This window comes from Chamaea fasciata, unplaced genomic scaffold (assembly GCF_029207755.1).
Source record: "Chamaea fasciata isolate MVZ Bird 193981 ecotype frontalis unplaced genomic scaffold, bChaFas1.0.hap1 SCAF_13, whole genome shotgun sequence".
Classification (NCBI taxonomy): Eukaryota; Metazoa; Chordata; class Aves; order Passeriformes; family Sylviidae; genus Chamaea; species Chamaea fasciata.
The window spans coordinates 5,737,892-5,753,092 of record NW_027094098.1 but is presented as its reverse complement, the minus strand read 5'-3'; the positions used below and the strand labels follow the sequence as shown (position 1 = coordinate 5,753,092).

General features: G+C 45.0%; 1 protein-coding gene across 2 annotated transcripts in view; it reads left to right on the top strand.

Annotated features, from left to right (window-relative positions):
* The window catches only part of STAB1 (stabilin 1), a 52,743-nt gene that overhangs the window by 17,459 nt on the left and 20,083 nt on the right, over positions 1-15,201 (top strand). For both annotated transcript variants that reach the window (XM_066195735.1, XM_066195736.1), the window contains 22 exons: positions 506-652; positions 1,212-1,274; positions 1,889-2,002; positions 2,401-2,454; positions 3,261-3,341; positions 3,617-3,775; positions 4,664-4,726; positions 6,022-6,123; positions 7,053-7,139; positions 7,473-7,584; positions 8,091-8,274; positions 8,467-8,560; positions 9,444-9,602; positions 10,450-10,545; positions 10,911-11,006; positions 11,604-11,651; positions 12,490-12,620; positions 12,986-13,097; positions 13,325-13,402; positions 13,775-13,876; positions 14,357-14,464; positions 14,950-15,081. In XM_066195735.1, the coding sequence (XP_066051832.1) occupies positions 506-652; positions 1,212-1,274; positions 1,889-2,002; positions 2,401-2,454; positions 3,261-3,341; positions 3,617-3,775; positions 4,664-4,726; positions 6,022-6,123; positions 7,053-7,139; positions 7,473-7,584; positions 8,091-8,274; positions 8,467-8,560; positions 9,444-9,602; positions 10,450-10,545; positions 10,911-11,006; positions 11,604-11,651; positions 12,490-12,620; positions 12,986-13,097; positions 13,325-13,402; positions 13,775-13,876; positions 14,357-14,464; positions 14,950-15,081 (2,322 nt within the window). The remainder of the gene's footprint in view (positions 1-505; positions 653-1,211; positions 1,275-1,888; positions 2,003-2,400; positions 2,455-3,260; positions 3,342-3,616; positions 3,776-4,663; positions 4,727-6,021; positions 6,124-7,052; positions 7,140-7,472; positions 7,585-8,090; positions 8,275-8,466; positions 8,561-9,443; positions 9,603-10,449; positions 10,546-10,910; positions 11,007-11,603; positions 11,652-12,489; positions 12,621-12,985; positions 13,098-13,324; positions 13,403-13,774; positions 13,877-14,356; positions 14,465-14,949; positions 15,082-15,201) is intronic.

Here is a 15,201-nt window from a genome sequence, read left to right as displayed (position 1 = left end):
TTAACCCTGGGACACCCTCACACACCAGGCTTCAGTGCATGGGTCCATACAAAGTGGAAGGACCAGACACATGCCTTGAAATTCAGTGAGCCTGACTCCTCTGGCTTTGTTGTGAAGACTCCTAGTAGGCACAGTGAGTCAATAAAAGCTGCAGTCAGAGATGTATTTCCAGGATTGCCTCCAAATCAGCTGTGTGGTGGCCAGGGCATCCTTTTGTGATCCAGGGCTGTGATCAAGGAAACTTAATTCTGGGGCAGGGTGTCCCAGGTGAGGTCTTTTTTTCTTTTCCAAATTTAGGCTTAAAAACACCACTCAGGATCAAAATATCACCCAAACTCAAGTAGGATGGGGTGCTTGTCTTACACCCACACCCTCCCTTACATTTACTTTTTCAAGACTAACTCTGGCTGTGCCTACCCCTTGGTAGGACTGATTTATAGCTGTATCATGGTTACAGAGATGTACAACAAGGAAATAACCTTTTATTATAATTATTATTACTCAGACATACATCAAATCTTTCCGGTATCAAGACCTGCCAGGGGAACTGTACAACATCTTGCAATCAAATCTCCCAGCAGCCAATGGCATCATGCATATTGTCAACAGCCTCAGGAAAAAAACCAGCACTGACAACCTCAGAAACCCACAGGTACAGAAGCATTCATATTTCTTATGGGACAGCAGAATAAACATTTTATAAAACACTATTTTCATCATTAATCTTCCAAATCAGTGAGGCTTTTTTTAAAGGGAAAAGTCTATTTATTTTGTTTTCAGCCCTGATAAGGCCTATTAGGTATTATTAAAATACCTTTAAAAGTAGCTAATAGTACTGCATTAGCCAGATAAAAATCTTGCAATTATGCTTTTTACAGCTTGGATGAGAAAAGAATTCTACTTTCATTAATAAAATCATAGCAAATGAGCTCTTCTTCAGCTGTATCTTACAGAATATGTACGTTACAGGACAAGTATTGAAAAGCATTTTTCACATAATATTCAGATGAAGATTTTCTTTAATCCATCTGTAGTGGATTTTGAAATTATAATCAAAACATTGTCTGTATGTTAAATGAGAATAAATAATCATTAGATTGTGCCCCTCTCTTTGAGGATGATGGTCTCCTGCAGATCTTTATATGCAAAGCTGGGCATTCAAGCATGTCTTCAGCCCCAGCCATGCTTTTCCTTTTTGTATCTTCTTGCAGAAAACCATTGGTGAGATCCTTGCTTCGATGGAGATCTTCAGTAGGTTTGAAACTATACTTGAGGTAAGCAAGTTTGTGTCTTCCCAGAAGGCTGTGGAATTGCTGCTGTACAAAACCTGCTGCTGATGTGGGTGCAATTTTGAATAGCATTTAAATACATCTCAGTGGTTTGGCTTTCTTTCTGGATGTTTTATTCTGTGTCATTTTTTCTTTTTATTTTCTTACTTTACCTAAGCAAATGCAATGGAAAAGAATGGAGTTTTCACATCTTTAGGGGATCTGGCACAAGCAACAAGGGTACATGCTTCTTTCCCATCTTCCTCCCCATGTCCCCTTCCCCTTTGTCCCTGGAGAGTTGTTCCCCAAAGCATGTTTAGTTCTTGACCACAGTTTAGTCTCTGTGTGTTTAAAGCATGCAGGGAGCATTAGCCCAGGGCTCCCTTATTCATATTTGCTGCATTCCCACCAGTGGCTCCATTGTCCCAGCTGTGGTTTTGTGGCAGTTTCACTTCTGTTATATCACACACCTGCCCCTGGTGTCCAGTTGCCTCTTGCACATTTTGCTTTACAACAGCTCTGCCTTTAGTGAGTTGTTTAATATTTCCTCTCACTTCCTGGTGGAGCCCCCTCAGTAACCCATGTTAGATCCATGATGAAATCTTCTGTTGTTTTTGCAGAACTGTGGCCTGCCTGCAATACTGGATGGACCAGGCCCCTTCACTGTCTTTGTACCCAGCAATGATGGTGTGGATAAGCTGAGAGATGGAAGGCTCATTTATCTTTTCACAGAGGTGGGAGCCCATTGTACTGTAAGACATCCTGAGCTGGCTGAGTTGCACAGGGCTGGGCTGGAATGACTTTGTGTAATGGATCTGGTCACTGCTGAAAGTTGTTCTTCCTGGGGCTGGCTAAACCATGTCTTTGTTTCTGTAAGGCTCTAGGAGAGAAGTGGGTGCTGAGAGTGGGAACTTTCAGTGAGAAATATGGTCAGCCAGATTGCTTAAATCTGGTTTTTGGCTTTCATTCCTCACCCCAGCTTTGGGCAGGGGAAAATGAAGGAACTTATTCACCAAGTGAATTCACTGATATAGGCTTTGGCATTATCAACCACTGATTAGAAGAAAATGTAATTGCCTCCTCTTACTGCTGAGCATTGAAGGGGTATCTAATTCTCCTGTTCTCTTCTTAGGGCATAAATAAGCTTCAGGAACTGGTGAAACATCACATCTACACTTCAGCAGCGGTAAGGCAGGCAGCTCTAACCCCAGACCTCCTTCAGACCAACACCTTAGCAACTCTTTTGTCTGGCATAGAGGTCCCAGTGTTGATGACTTCAGTTGCTGCTTCTTGGATTTCCCCTGGAGAAGCAGAGATGAGACTCGGGATCTGATGAGGCAAAATGTTTGCCATGAAAGGAGTTGCCAAAAGGGACAGCTGTGCTCTCCATCAAGAAACTCTGAGTTTTCTGGAGTGTTGGTGCTCCCTAGTTGGATGGCCTTTACAATGAAAATATTGTCCAGCAGAATTTGCTGCAGGACACAAAAATCACACTTGTCCTGGTTCTCAGAACTGTCTATTCAAATCATTACGTTTCTGAGTACAGTAGCTGCAGTTTACAATTTTTTTTTCTGCCTTTAAGCTTATTTTTTTAGTCAAAATATGTTCTCTATTTTGCTTCTGGCTGAACTTTCATTGTTTATTGACTATGTCCTAGAAAAAACCATTATTAGTCTGACCCTACTTGCAGCTGTGTTAGTAAGAGACACTTAGAGAGACTTGATTTCAGCTGTGCTGGATAGTTACCTAAACAAGGAATGAAAACCAAGGCAGCTGCCACCAGCACTGCTGTGTTTGTGCTTCTGCAAACAGTTCACACAAAGTCCTGGATTACCCTCTGACCCATTGTTTGTTTTTAAGGTATTTCATGAAATGTAAATGTTAAGTCCTCTTGAGAAGTTTTTCAAGCGGCAGGAGTCAGGAAGGATTCTGTAGGCTGCACTGAAATGACCCTGCTTTTTCATGGTACCACCACCTTGTGTTTTATTTCAGGTGACTGTAGAGAAACTGATAATGATGCCACACATCGTTACAATGGCTAACCAGATGCTTACCATCAACATTAGTGCAGACGTAAGTGTGAATCAAAACCCTTTAGGGCAAACCCTTCTGTGGTAGAAGGTCTGCATGTAGTTCTGGACAATGTGATTTCAGCCAGTCTCTGCTTCCTCCTCTGCTTAAAAAACTAGACTTAAATGAGACCATTTAATTAGTTTGCTTCTTATCCAATCTGTGACTCCACTAAGAGGCTTAGTGTGGTTGCCCTTGATGTTGTGAGCCATCTGTTTCCACACCGGCTTTATGTAGTTGATCCTGTCTAACGGGCTAAAATTGTGTTTCTGCATCAGGGAAGAATTCTGATGGATGAATCAGGGATCCCCTTAAATATGCGAGACATTGTGGCTTCAAATGGTATTATTCATACTTTGGATGGCATCTTCATCCCTCCTTCAATTGTTCCCATTTTGCCTCACAGATGCAATGAAGAGCAACATAAGATTGTGATGGTAAGTCAACTTCTCCCATTCTCATGTTCCAGCACAGCTGGCACTTGCTGTGCTCCCACACTCACCTGGAGGGCCAAAAACAGGCTGTGTAAACTGCTTTTGGGAAATGTGGTCTGTCTGAGTGTTGTGTGAACACTGGTGTGAACTTTGGCAGCACTATCAGTGTTTCTTCTGCTTGCATTTGGCACTGCTTTCCTGCTAGTCAGCAAATGTTCCCTGTAGGTTGTTGTTCTTTCCGTGCACCCATCCTACCTTTGATTTCAAAGTACATTTGCCTTTTCCTTTACATGTTCTTCTTCCCACTAGAGTTGCTAACTCAGTTGACAGTGCTTTGTTCCCACCTCTGGAGTCCTATAGCCTGGACAGGAAGCGGGCATTCAGTAGCAGGACCTACAAAGGCTGAGCAGTATTCCCACATGAACTGTTTCCTACACTTTATCTGAGGTGCTTGCTCCCCAGTTTGATCATTGGTAGGTTACAGGGGAAAGGAAATGAGGCTCTGAATACCAAGAGGTTTGGAGGGACACAGTGAATCCCAAGGGGCCAGAGTGTCCACATAACTTGGTGGTTCAGTGAGTCTTGCTGCTTGGATGGCCAAAGTGCTTTCCAGCCTAACAGGATGTCTAGTGACAGAGAAACTCAGAGAGTGAAGACAGACCCCAGCTTCAGGCAGGTTGAAAGCATGTCCTTGAGACACATGAGAAATTTTATTTAAGTGATAAACTTGGGACATTTCAGAGTGTGGAAGCTAATAGCAGTTAAATATTTCAGATATATGCTGTGAGGTTTTACATATATGTACTGGGAACAGTAGCTCTGTAGCATTCTTGGCACGGGGAAGAGGTTCCTTTGAGAAGATTACATTTTTGCGTCTTCTTTTCTTAACAGGGCTCTTGTGTGGATTGTGAGGCCCTCAACAACAGCATTTGCCCACCTGGCAGCAAGGAAATGGTAAACATTTGTAGTTATTTCTGTAATTTCTTTGCATTATGACAGACGCAGTGATGTTTCTAACTCAAGCCACTTTCAAATAGGGAGCAGGAAAGGCAGCCAGTAGAGAGGCTTGTTAGAGGGTATGTATCCAAGCTTTGTGATCCCAGACTGCTGCCCACTAACTGCTCGGTGAACTCTCTTATTCTGGAGTCTGCTTGCTGAATCAATGTGGAGCACAGTGAGAAATTCTGGTCTAAATGAAATTGTAGTCTTGCAGTTTTAGCACTTCTGCTCTGCCTCAGGCAGAGCTTTCCTGTTCACATGCAGGGTTTGCCAGCTCCTCCAGAGTCTCAGAAGCAAACCTGATTCCACAGGTACCACCCAGTACTGGCTCTGCTTATATAACAGCCAGAGAATCACAACAACCTTTCTGCTCTGCAGAGGGTGAGAAAGTGTTTGTTCCTGGCCTGTGCACCCTGTTGATTCAGAGACAAGCAGAGCTAGCTGAAGGTGGAGGAAGGAGGAGTGCTGCTGTTTGTTATCCCATGCTGAGGTTAGCAGAACAGCAAGTTCCAGGAAACTGCAACGTGAAGGCCTGACCCAAGACGTTGTTTGTGAAAGCCAGAGGGATGCTCACCACCCTTAAACTCTTGGGTGTCCTCTGAGAGATCTGACTTTCAGGACAATTTGCTAATGCTGTCTCAGCATGGATGTCTGAAGTAGAGATCTGCAAAATCACCAGTTGCCCATTTTCCTCTCTAATTGAGGCTGGCAAAGTCGGAATCACCTGGGGCCCAGTTCAACCTGTGCCCAACTCCAAGACAGGTCACTGAGCATTGTTCCAATGTTATTTGCAACCCTTTCTCCTACATCTTCCTCTCTTCATCTCACCTTTGTCTTTTTCCTTCCATCCCTCGCTCTCTCATTCTCTCCTTACTCTTTCTATGCCCCATTCTCTCCCCTCTCTTATCTCTTTCCTCCCCTCTTTCTTACCCTCTGTTTCTCCTCCCTGCCACCCTTATCTCCCCCTTGTCTCCTCTCCCTCCCTTCCTCCCCCTGTGCTTGCTGTCTCCCTTATCACAGATACTATTGTTAGAATTAAAGGGCAGCACCTTGGCTCAGGCGTGGGGACTCTTGGGAGCAAGAGGAGGCCACTGTGTGCCTTGGTTCATCCTAGGCCTGCCACAGCTCTCTGCTGTTCACCTTGGCTCCTCAGTGAACTTCCCCAGCTCAGAGATAGGCACAGTTGCTCTCCGCAGCAAAAAGAGCAAAGGGGGAGGTGACAGTGCTGATGGCTTGTTTTGTTTGTGCAGGAACCAACACTCTCCCCAAAGGAATGTGTTTACATCCATGATCCACAGGGCCTGAACGTCCTGAAGAAGGGGTGTGCCAAGTACTGCAATCAAACCTTCACGGTGAGTGTCCTGGAGGAACACATTCCCTCTGAAAGGAGTTCAGCTCTGCTTCTCCTTCACCAAGAGGAGCTCTGACTCTGAGTTGAGAGGGCTGGGTGGGAGCAAAAGGAAAGCTGTCCCCAGGACCATCACATAAACAAGCTACCTGCTTTTCCTTTGTCCAAGAGAACACAGTGTACCAACCTACTGCAAATGTTAGAAGGCAGCTCAGTTAAACTTGAGTGCAATAAATAAATAAAATAAAGCATCCCTGTTGTGACCAGCCAAGCTGTAGGAAGCCATGATGGTGCAGTGTTAACTGGAGTGTCCCAGCTTTAGCATTTCTCCCAAAGGAAGCTGAGCACAGGGAAAGTGCTGAAAGCTGTGAAGTGGTTGCATCCTGTTTATGAACCACTGTCAGATGGTTCGTGAGTGAATTTATGGACGTCATGTTTGTCTGCAGCTCCTGAGCTCTCACAGTGCCAACTCTATGGAATGATCTGTGGGTATTTCATTAAATACTGCTGATTGTTTACATTATGATTGTTCTTCCTTTGGTCAGTCATGACAAGGCCTGCAATCCAGGACTGCTGCATCCCTCCACGGGAAGGCAGTCCTGGGCAAGGATAAAGTAAGAGTGAGTGGACCAGTGCTATTAAAGAATTTAAAGTTCATAATAAACATGCATCCTGTGTGTTGAAGTCACAGAACAAGCAGAAAATAATGGTTTGTTCTAAGAATTGGTTGTGAGCAGGAAGAAGGTCATTGTTAAAAAATAATTTAAGTGCAGGAGCTCCTAAGAAACACAGATGCTAAATACAATATTCTGTTTCCTTCCATGGCAGAAAAAAGGAGCAGAATTTGAGAATTAGGAGCACAGGAATACTCCAGCAAGTTTTTGTTAAGTCATATCATACCTTACCAATTTTGCTTTTTTTTTTTTTTTTTAGAAACCTGGATGTTGCAAAGGGTTCTTTGGTCCAGACTGCATGCCATGCCCAGGGGGATTTTCTAGTCCATGCTATGGCCGGGGAAATGTAAGTGTGGAGGAACCTTCTGCACTGCAGTGAGCAGGTGCATCAGGGTGGTTGGAGAGTGTAGTTTGAGATAAGTCTAATTCAGAGTTGGTGCTCCAGGGATAAGCCCACATGGGTGATAGCAGAAAATCCAGAGAGAATGGCACATATTTAGTGTGAATTAGGTCATGGCTGTTGGGCACAGCTCTGGCTGTGTGGGACCATATATTACTTCCACCACTCTTCAAAGTCTTGTTTGTAACTGACAGTATCAAAGTGCCTTTGATGGATATCAATGCCTTGGCATTTCTCTGAGTTTCAATCACTTTGGTTTCTCTCTTGTTTTCCTTCCAGTGCAGCGATGGCATTCAAGGGAATGGCAACTGTCACTGCTTTGAAGGTTTCAAAGGCACAGCCTGCCACATCTGTGCAAACCCAAACAAGCACGGAGAGAACTGTGATGAAGGTTAGTAACTCTGATGGAAAGACTGAAAGAAAATTTAGAACAAGGATAATGGTGCAAATTCATGTATATTGGATTCCCTTCTGGCATAGACCAGCATCATGAAAGAAGTAACAAAAATGCCATAATGTGTGTCGCTTCAAACAACAGTGGAGAAAACACATTTAATATGTTTTGGAAACATCAGCCTAATTTAGATGTCTCCTGTTAGGAAACAAAAGACAGTTGACAATGACCTTGAGCTTGATAGCCTAAATTTGAGTCTGTTCTTACAGCCTATAGAAAACTTGGACCCAGGCAGTCACAGTTTCTGTTCCCTGGCCAGGCTTGATTTGTGATGGATGTCTCTTAGCAGACATCCCTCTATCAAAAAACAAACAAACAAACAAACAAAAAAGTGGAATGGTTAGTTGGTGACACAGGAGATTGTGAAGGAAAGTTGGGAATCTACAACTGTGGTGGATTCTGGACTTTTTGTACTGACTGATCTTACTGCATGTCCTTGACAGATTGTGGCTGTGTCCATGGTGTCTGTGACAACAGGCCTGGCAGTGGGGGGGTGTGTCAGTCCTGGTCCTGCAAGGAAGGCTATACTGGGAAATTCTGTGACAAGACATCCAAGAACTGTGGCCTGAGTGAGCTGTCCCAGTACTGCCACCAGCACGCTGTCTGCAGCCTCAATGACACAGCAAGGTCAGTCTCTGGCATGTTCAGGGCCCGTTGCCATTGTACGGGCACATGGCCTCCAGCCCTGTGGCTCTGTGTGTGTGTCTGTGTACTTGGTGCACAAGACTGTTTGAGTAACTGAGCCAACCTGTTAGTAATAAATCTTGCTTGCCGGAGGGACTGCTCTACCTGTGTCCCTTTTGTGTTTGTACTTTTAAGGTGCATCTGCTTGGATGGATACGAAGGGGATGGGTTTTCCTGCCAGCCCATCAACCTGTGCATTCAGCCAGAACGGGGAGGTTGTTCACAGAATGTAAGTGGGGTCAGACTGTGAAGCGTGGAGAGGCAGATCCTCTCAGTCAGGGCAGGGATCCAGGATTCTTGGGACTGTTACAGATTTTTTGTGCTAGTTTTTCCTGTCTGTCAGATGAGGTGCAATAACAAGTGCCTTGGCATAGCCATTGTAAAGATGTGAATCATTTGGGTTGATGCCAAAATGTGACACTCCAAGGATAGTTTGGCTGGTTCATACCAGATATTTTATCAGCCACACAAATTATCTGTACAGACAATTTTTGGTTTGCAATGATACTCCCCTCAGGCTCTTCTAACGTGTTACTTTCTCTGTAGCTGAACTGTGAGATCCAACTCATATTCCCAGTAACCATCAAAACTACATTTAAAGACTGTGGTGCTTCATATTGGAAATTACTGTCAAAGGGTCAGATCTCATCATAAATTAGACCCTGCAGTCAGAAGAAGATATTGGGCCATAAACAAGAAAATAGGATGGCACTGGGTACAGAGAAGGTCTTTTCCTGAGAGAGGTTTGCCATCTATCATTGATTCCATTCCAGACATCCAGGAAGGAGATGTGGTACTCCTCTTCAGGGAATACTTATTGTGTAATGGGAGAGCTTTACATGATGATAATGAATGTCCTGTGAGTTCTGAGCCACCTTAGACATAAGTGTCTACCTCTCTTAAAACACAAAATGTCTCCAGAATCACTTTATTATGAAGTTTTCTATGATTTTTCTGGAGAAGATGCTTCCACTCTCCATCCCCAGTGCTGGAATCAGAGTTGGTCAGTCAGAAATTCTCCACAGTGTGCGGAAGGAAATTTGTTGCTGTACTTTCATTGCACTCTCTCCCTTCTGCTGAGTGTAATTCCATCTCTCTCCCTTCTCCTGAAGGCCCTGTGCACCAGTACAGGCCCTGGCACTGCCAGCTGCCAGTGCAATGTGGGCTGGACTGGGGATGGCAAGGATTGTGTGCCCATAGACAACTGCATGCTGGAGAGCAGAGGGAACTGCCATCTCAACGCCGACTGCGTTTACATTGGGCCTGGACAGGTATGAGCCAAACTAAGCAGCCTGGAGGTGGAATTGTCACTCCCTCAGCTGCTCTGAGGTGGCCTTGGATTGCCAGAGGCAGAAATTGGGCTGGCCAGCAGCCAAGCTTGCTTTGACCGCTGCCAGAAACACCAGCTGCAGCTACAGCATCACAGTGCTCTTGCATGTGAGGGGCACTGGTGTGTTCAGGACTGCTGCTCAACTCTGGGACTTGTGCAGCAAAGGGACAGGACTACACTCTGCAACACAGTTTGATCTAAGGCGCCAGTTGCTGCATCCCCCTGTCCCCAGACCACAGCACTGAAAAGCATGTGCAGCTGTTCAGTCTGGGCCAAGAGCAATGCATGCTGAGGTAGGAGGAGGGTGCACATGAGAGAAGAATTCTCAGGGTGCTGCTTCTCCCCACTGAACATGGGGAGCATTGCACAATGTGCTGAAAAAAGGCACAAAAGCCATGGCAGATTTTAGTGAGGTGAGATGTGCAAATGCTCTCCTAGACACCTTGAAAGCAGGAAGCTTTGAAATGAACTCCTCTTTCTGCCATTCACAAAGTCTATGTCATTCCCTGAAAACCTGGAAATAAAGGAGGGAACCATCATCTTCAAGTGATCCCGACAGCCAAGCAATGCAAGGGATCAATGTGCTTGAGTAACTAGGCAGCTTGTGTGCTGTGATAGAGGATGATGCTCTGCTAAGGAAAGAACTCCACATTTCCAGGTCTTGAGGGACCAGGAAGAAAACTTAGGAAAATATTTTAAGGATAAGTTTTGCTGCCTTAGACATTTTTTGGATAGTAAATGAGGGTGCTCTGGGAAGTCTATAAAACTGAAACACCTCTTTCTTGCAGAGCAAGTGTGTCTGCAAGAGGGGTTATGCTGGCGATGGCCACAGCTGTGATGCCATCAACCCATGCCTCATGGACAATGGTGGCTGCCATGACCTGGTGAGTAGCTACAGAGCTGTCCTCAGGCTGGCGTGGCAGGGGAGGCTCACCTGCTCACTGACAGGTTTTGCAGCAGCCATGGCATTGAGAGAATTGCAAAGGTTTATGTTATTCACCTTACTGGCCTGCCCTGCTGTGCTCCAAACATGGATCCTCTGATTTTTGTGGGTTCACACAACCAAAGCAATCACCTAGGCTTAGCTGCGTGAGGGAAACACTCAGTGCCACCATAAAGGCAGCAGGTGAAAGGTGTTTGTGGGTGCTACTCTAGCCCAGCCCTTGGAAGGCCAGAATTCAATTCTGAGATAGATATAACACTACATAACCTGTGTTTGCTCTCTAATTTCTTTGTCCTTTCCTTGCAGGCTACGTGTGTACCTCTTGGTGGAGGAGAGAGATCCTGTGTTTGCTCTGAAGGCTATGTTGGGGATGGCATGACATGCTATGGGGACGTTCTAAAAGTTAGTAAAGAGCAAATGTCTGAGGCCTTTTTGAGACTGGAGAGAACTGGTTCTGCTCTCTCTTTACTTTTCCCTTTTACCTGAGTTGACTCCTTCTACCAGCCCCAGTGTGAAGCCCAAGTGTATTCCAAGGCCACAGGGACAGAAGTGATGCCAGGACTAATTACTGCCAGTAAAACCATAATTTCTAAGCTGCTTCACCCCTGTGCAGGGAGCACCTGTCCTGTGCAATAAGTCATCTTTCCTTTGTTATTTGGAAAGTTTTTCAGGTCACAGCTTTCAGGCCCATTTTCTGTCATTGGAAATATCAAAGGCCATTCAATCTTTTGTCCCTGATACACATGGATGAATTGCAGATGAGTTGAAAAGAGTATGCTTATTTGGAAATATATAGTTTAATGGCTAAGGTTTGGTTTTAGAAGCGCCCATCTCTCCTCACAATACACGGAGCCTGTAACAGTTGTGAAGTGAGAAGAATGTCAAAGTCATTGTTGCCAGATTTGATATTGCAAAGGGCTCCTTTCCCCCACCCTGAGTCCCCCAGTGCTGTACCCTGTGCTCAGCAGAGGTAACTCTTCTGTTGTTTCTGTCTGAAAGGAGCTGGCCAGGAATTCCCACTTTGCAGGTTTCTACGACTGGGTTAAGGTAAGAGAAACCATGGTACACCCACATGGGTAAGTTCTGGAGAGGTGAGCTCTGTGAATGAGTCAGTCAGAGGACAAGCAACTCCATTTATCTTTTACATTAGAGAAAACAAAACAAAGCAAAGGAGAAATTATTACAGAGCAAGCATGTAGAAAAACTGTGGAGTTCGTGGTAGAATGAGGGTCATGAGTGTGTCTTGGGGGCTTTGTTTCTCTCACAAGAGGAAGCTGGGGCTGTGTTACATTTAATTTTCATGGTTGTACCATCTGTAGCTCCTGGCCATCAAAAAACAGCACAGAAGGGAAAGCAGGGGTAGCATTATAATGCTTTTTTTTTTCAGAAGAACATCCTTTGGGACATTAAACTGCATATTTGTTCCTTTTCTCATTGCTGCTTTCCTGTCTCTAGTGTGGGAATAAGAGAGACCCTCCACAGACTGCATCAGGTCTGTGGAAACACTATGATGGACAGCCTCTAACTTGAGCTTTAGCTCACCTGACCTGCTGCAAACAAAATTGCTTCTGCCAGCAGTTGTCTTGATCACTCCCCCAGGGACTGATGTTGGGGATTCAAAAAGGATTTATGGATATGATTGAATGTGTTTGAAGGAAAACTGAATTGGGAAGGTAGAGCTTAAAGCAGTAGGTTTTCCCTTGGCACCCAGGTGTCAGCTGTTGAGGCTAAACCATTGACTGCCATGCCCAGGAGAGCCCAGGAGACTGTTCCTTCATATCCCTTTCACGTGACTGCAAGAGCAGGATGGCTGTTGGGTGTATTTGGCACTGTAGATGTGGCAGTGGCGTGTCTTATTTGTTCATCTTTGTGCTTTGGACAACAGAAATCTCTCTTCAGCATCCCAGCAGGAGCCAATGTCACTGTCCTGGTGCCATCAGAGGCAGCTATCAAGAACTTGAGCAAGGCTGACAAAGATTTCTGGTTGACCCCTTACATGCTGCCATTTTTAGTCAGGTATGAGGAGCCTCCTGCCTTCGCTTTACTGGGTCAAAAAATAGTAACAGAGCCATCAGATGGATTTTTTTTACTTGTGCAATAAGGAAATATCTATAGAAGCAAATTTAAATATCTACCAGGCAAAAATTAAGTAGCCTTTTAAAACAAAACAGACCACAGACCATGGGAAGTAGGTTTATTTTTCATGTATTTGCAGAGAGATTTTCCCAGTCAGATGGCATCAGATCAATTCTCTCCATTGTTCTCTCCGCATGCTAAACTACTTCCCACGAGAGATGTGAACATTGGGTGGTATGGTTTTATCTCCCTGTCATTACCAACAGTTCCCTAATCTTTTCTTTATCTGATTTTGTTCCCCTCAGAGCCCACTTCCTTGAAGGTGTCTTCACCTCTGAAAATCTCAAAAAGCACGATGGGCCAGAATTACCCACTCTCAACCCTCAGACCAGATGGCAGATAAACACCACGAGTGGTGTAAGGGTTTCTTCCTTAAGGCTCCTGTACCAATCTCAAATTTAACTGCTGAGGGGCTGCTGTATCCCGTGGGGAGCCTGGGTGGGACACTGGTGCCCTCAAATGCATGCATCTTTCAAAAACAGTACCAAGATTAACCATGTGCAGCCTTGAATGAACAACATATTTGTTTTGAGCTTGTTTGGCACTTCCTAATCCTTTCACTTCTCCCTCTGGTTCTTGTGCAGGTATTGACCATCCAGAATGCAAGTGTTGTAGTCAGTGACATCCCTGCCAGCAATGGCATCATCCATGTCCTCAGTAAGGTATGTCAGTACATGTGGCACTGGGAAATGCTGCAGTTGTAGCAGCTGGTTTGTGCGGCAGCCTCTGTGATAGGGCCAAGGAGGATCACATGCCTGGACGGTTAGGAAGGGATATAAAGGCAAAATATATGAGGTTATCACAAGGTCCTGACAGATGTTTCCTGTGCAGCAGTGTTCAGTGTTTAAAACATTTGTCTCCAGGACCAGTGGGAGGAGAGTTCCCCTTCTCTTGGCTGACAGAAGAGTTCAGGCTATTGCAGGACTGTGTAAAATGAGGCCTTTTAATTGCCTTTCTTGCAAGCAGGGCAGGAGTCCAGTGTGATTCCCCTCAGCCACTTGCTCAGCCTTGCTCTGAACCCGCTTTTTCTGCAGGTTTTGTTGCCACTCCCAGGAGAAATCCCACCGAGCCCTCCTGGTCTGCAGGAACAGCTCAGCGCAGTGGCCTCGTTCAGCACATTCAAGGAGTTGCTAGAGGTAAGCAGACGAGCTGAGCACAGCTGTCACTGTCAGAACAGTCTTTTGAGCAAATTCCCACCTTACCCTGTACTGAGGGACCTAAATTTGGACTCTCTGGGTAAGAAAGGGAGACTGTGGGTGTCCTACATGAGGGACCTTCCAGGAAAGCTTTTGAGCAGCCACAGAGTTATATATTACAGTTAGATGTCTAGATCACTGGTATGTGTTACAGTGCAAGAACACCTGTGTACTGCAGGTGCTCTGATGCCTATACAAGACAGAGAAAGCCAGAAGAAAGGGAAGGCTTTTTCATAGCTGGGAAACTGCTCTTATGTCAGCAAGGACAAGGAGCAAGCAATCTGATGTGTATGACTGAGTAGAAGTTGGATATCCCATTTCCAAGCATCTCCTCTTGCCTTTGTAATTGATCTCACATGTGGTTTGGGTTTTAGTGAGTGCAAGGGTAATTGCTAATGTTACTGTTTGGACATTTTTTAGGAGTACCAGCTCATTGGGAAAATTGAGTCCTCTGAACAATACACAGTTTTTGTTCCTGGAAATAATTCCATTGAGGAGTTCTGCCGTGCTGCCAATGTGACCCAGCTGGTAAGCTCACTGCTTGCTTGCAGTTTGAATATGTGCTGTGGTGGGTGCAGGGGCATTGTACATTGCCAAACAGCAAACAAGCTCAGGGGATTTCACCATGCAAATGAGATGAATATCTGATATTAAAAGCTGGAAGAAATGTGGCAGAGAAATGCGAGGATTTCCAGGGGTGTTGCTAGGATGTGAAAAGAATATTTGGACACCGAGTGCAGAGTAAATCAGTATGTGGATAGACGGCACAACACGTTCCATTTCCTGGCTGGCTGTGGCAATTTTCAGGCTTCTGAAAGGTTCCAAAAAAACATCAATGGGTTCATCAAGTATCAGAGTCATCAAGTGTGATCAGTCATCTGTGACAGAGAGTTACTAGGCTCTGTGGGCTTAATTAGCCATTACAGGTGCTTAGGAACATTTCTTACGCCATACCTCTGACTGAATTGTAGGAAGTCAAAAGACTCCAAACATTTGTATTTTTGTGGATATAGGACAATGAAACAGTGCAGTACCACATTGTACTGGGAGAGAAGCTCTTGCCTGCAGACTTGAGGAGTGGAGTTCATAAGAACAGCATGTTAGGGCTCTCCTACTGGCTGATGTTTTACCAAAACAGCACTGAGGTAAGGGAGGCAGACTGTTCTGCCTTCTGAGGCCCTGGCTTGACCTGTCACTTCCTAAGGCTGCTGACTCAATACTCCTGTTTCTCTTCTGTACACCCTCACAACTTTACTGCTGGGGCT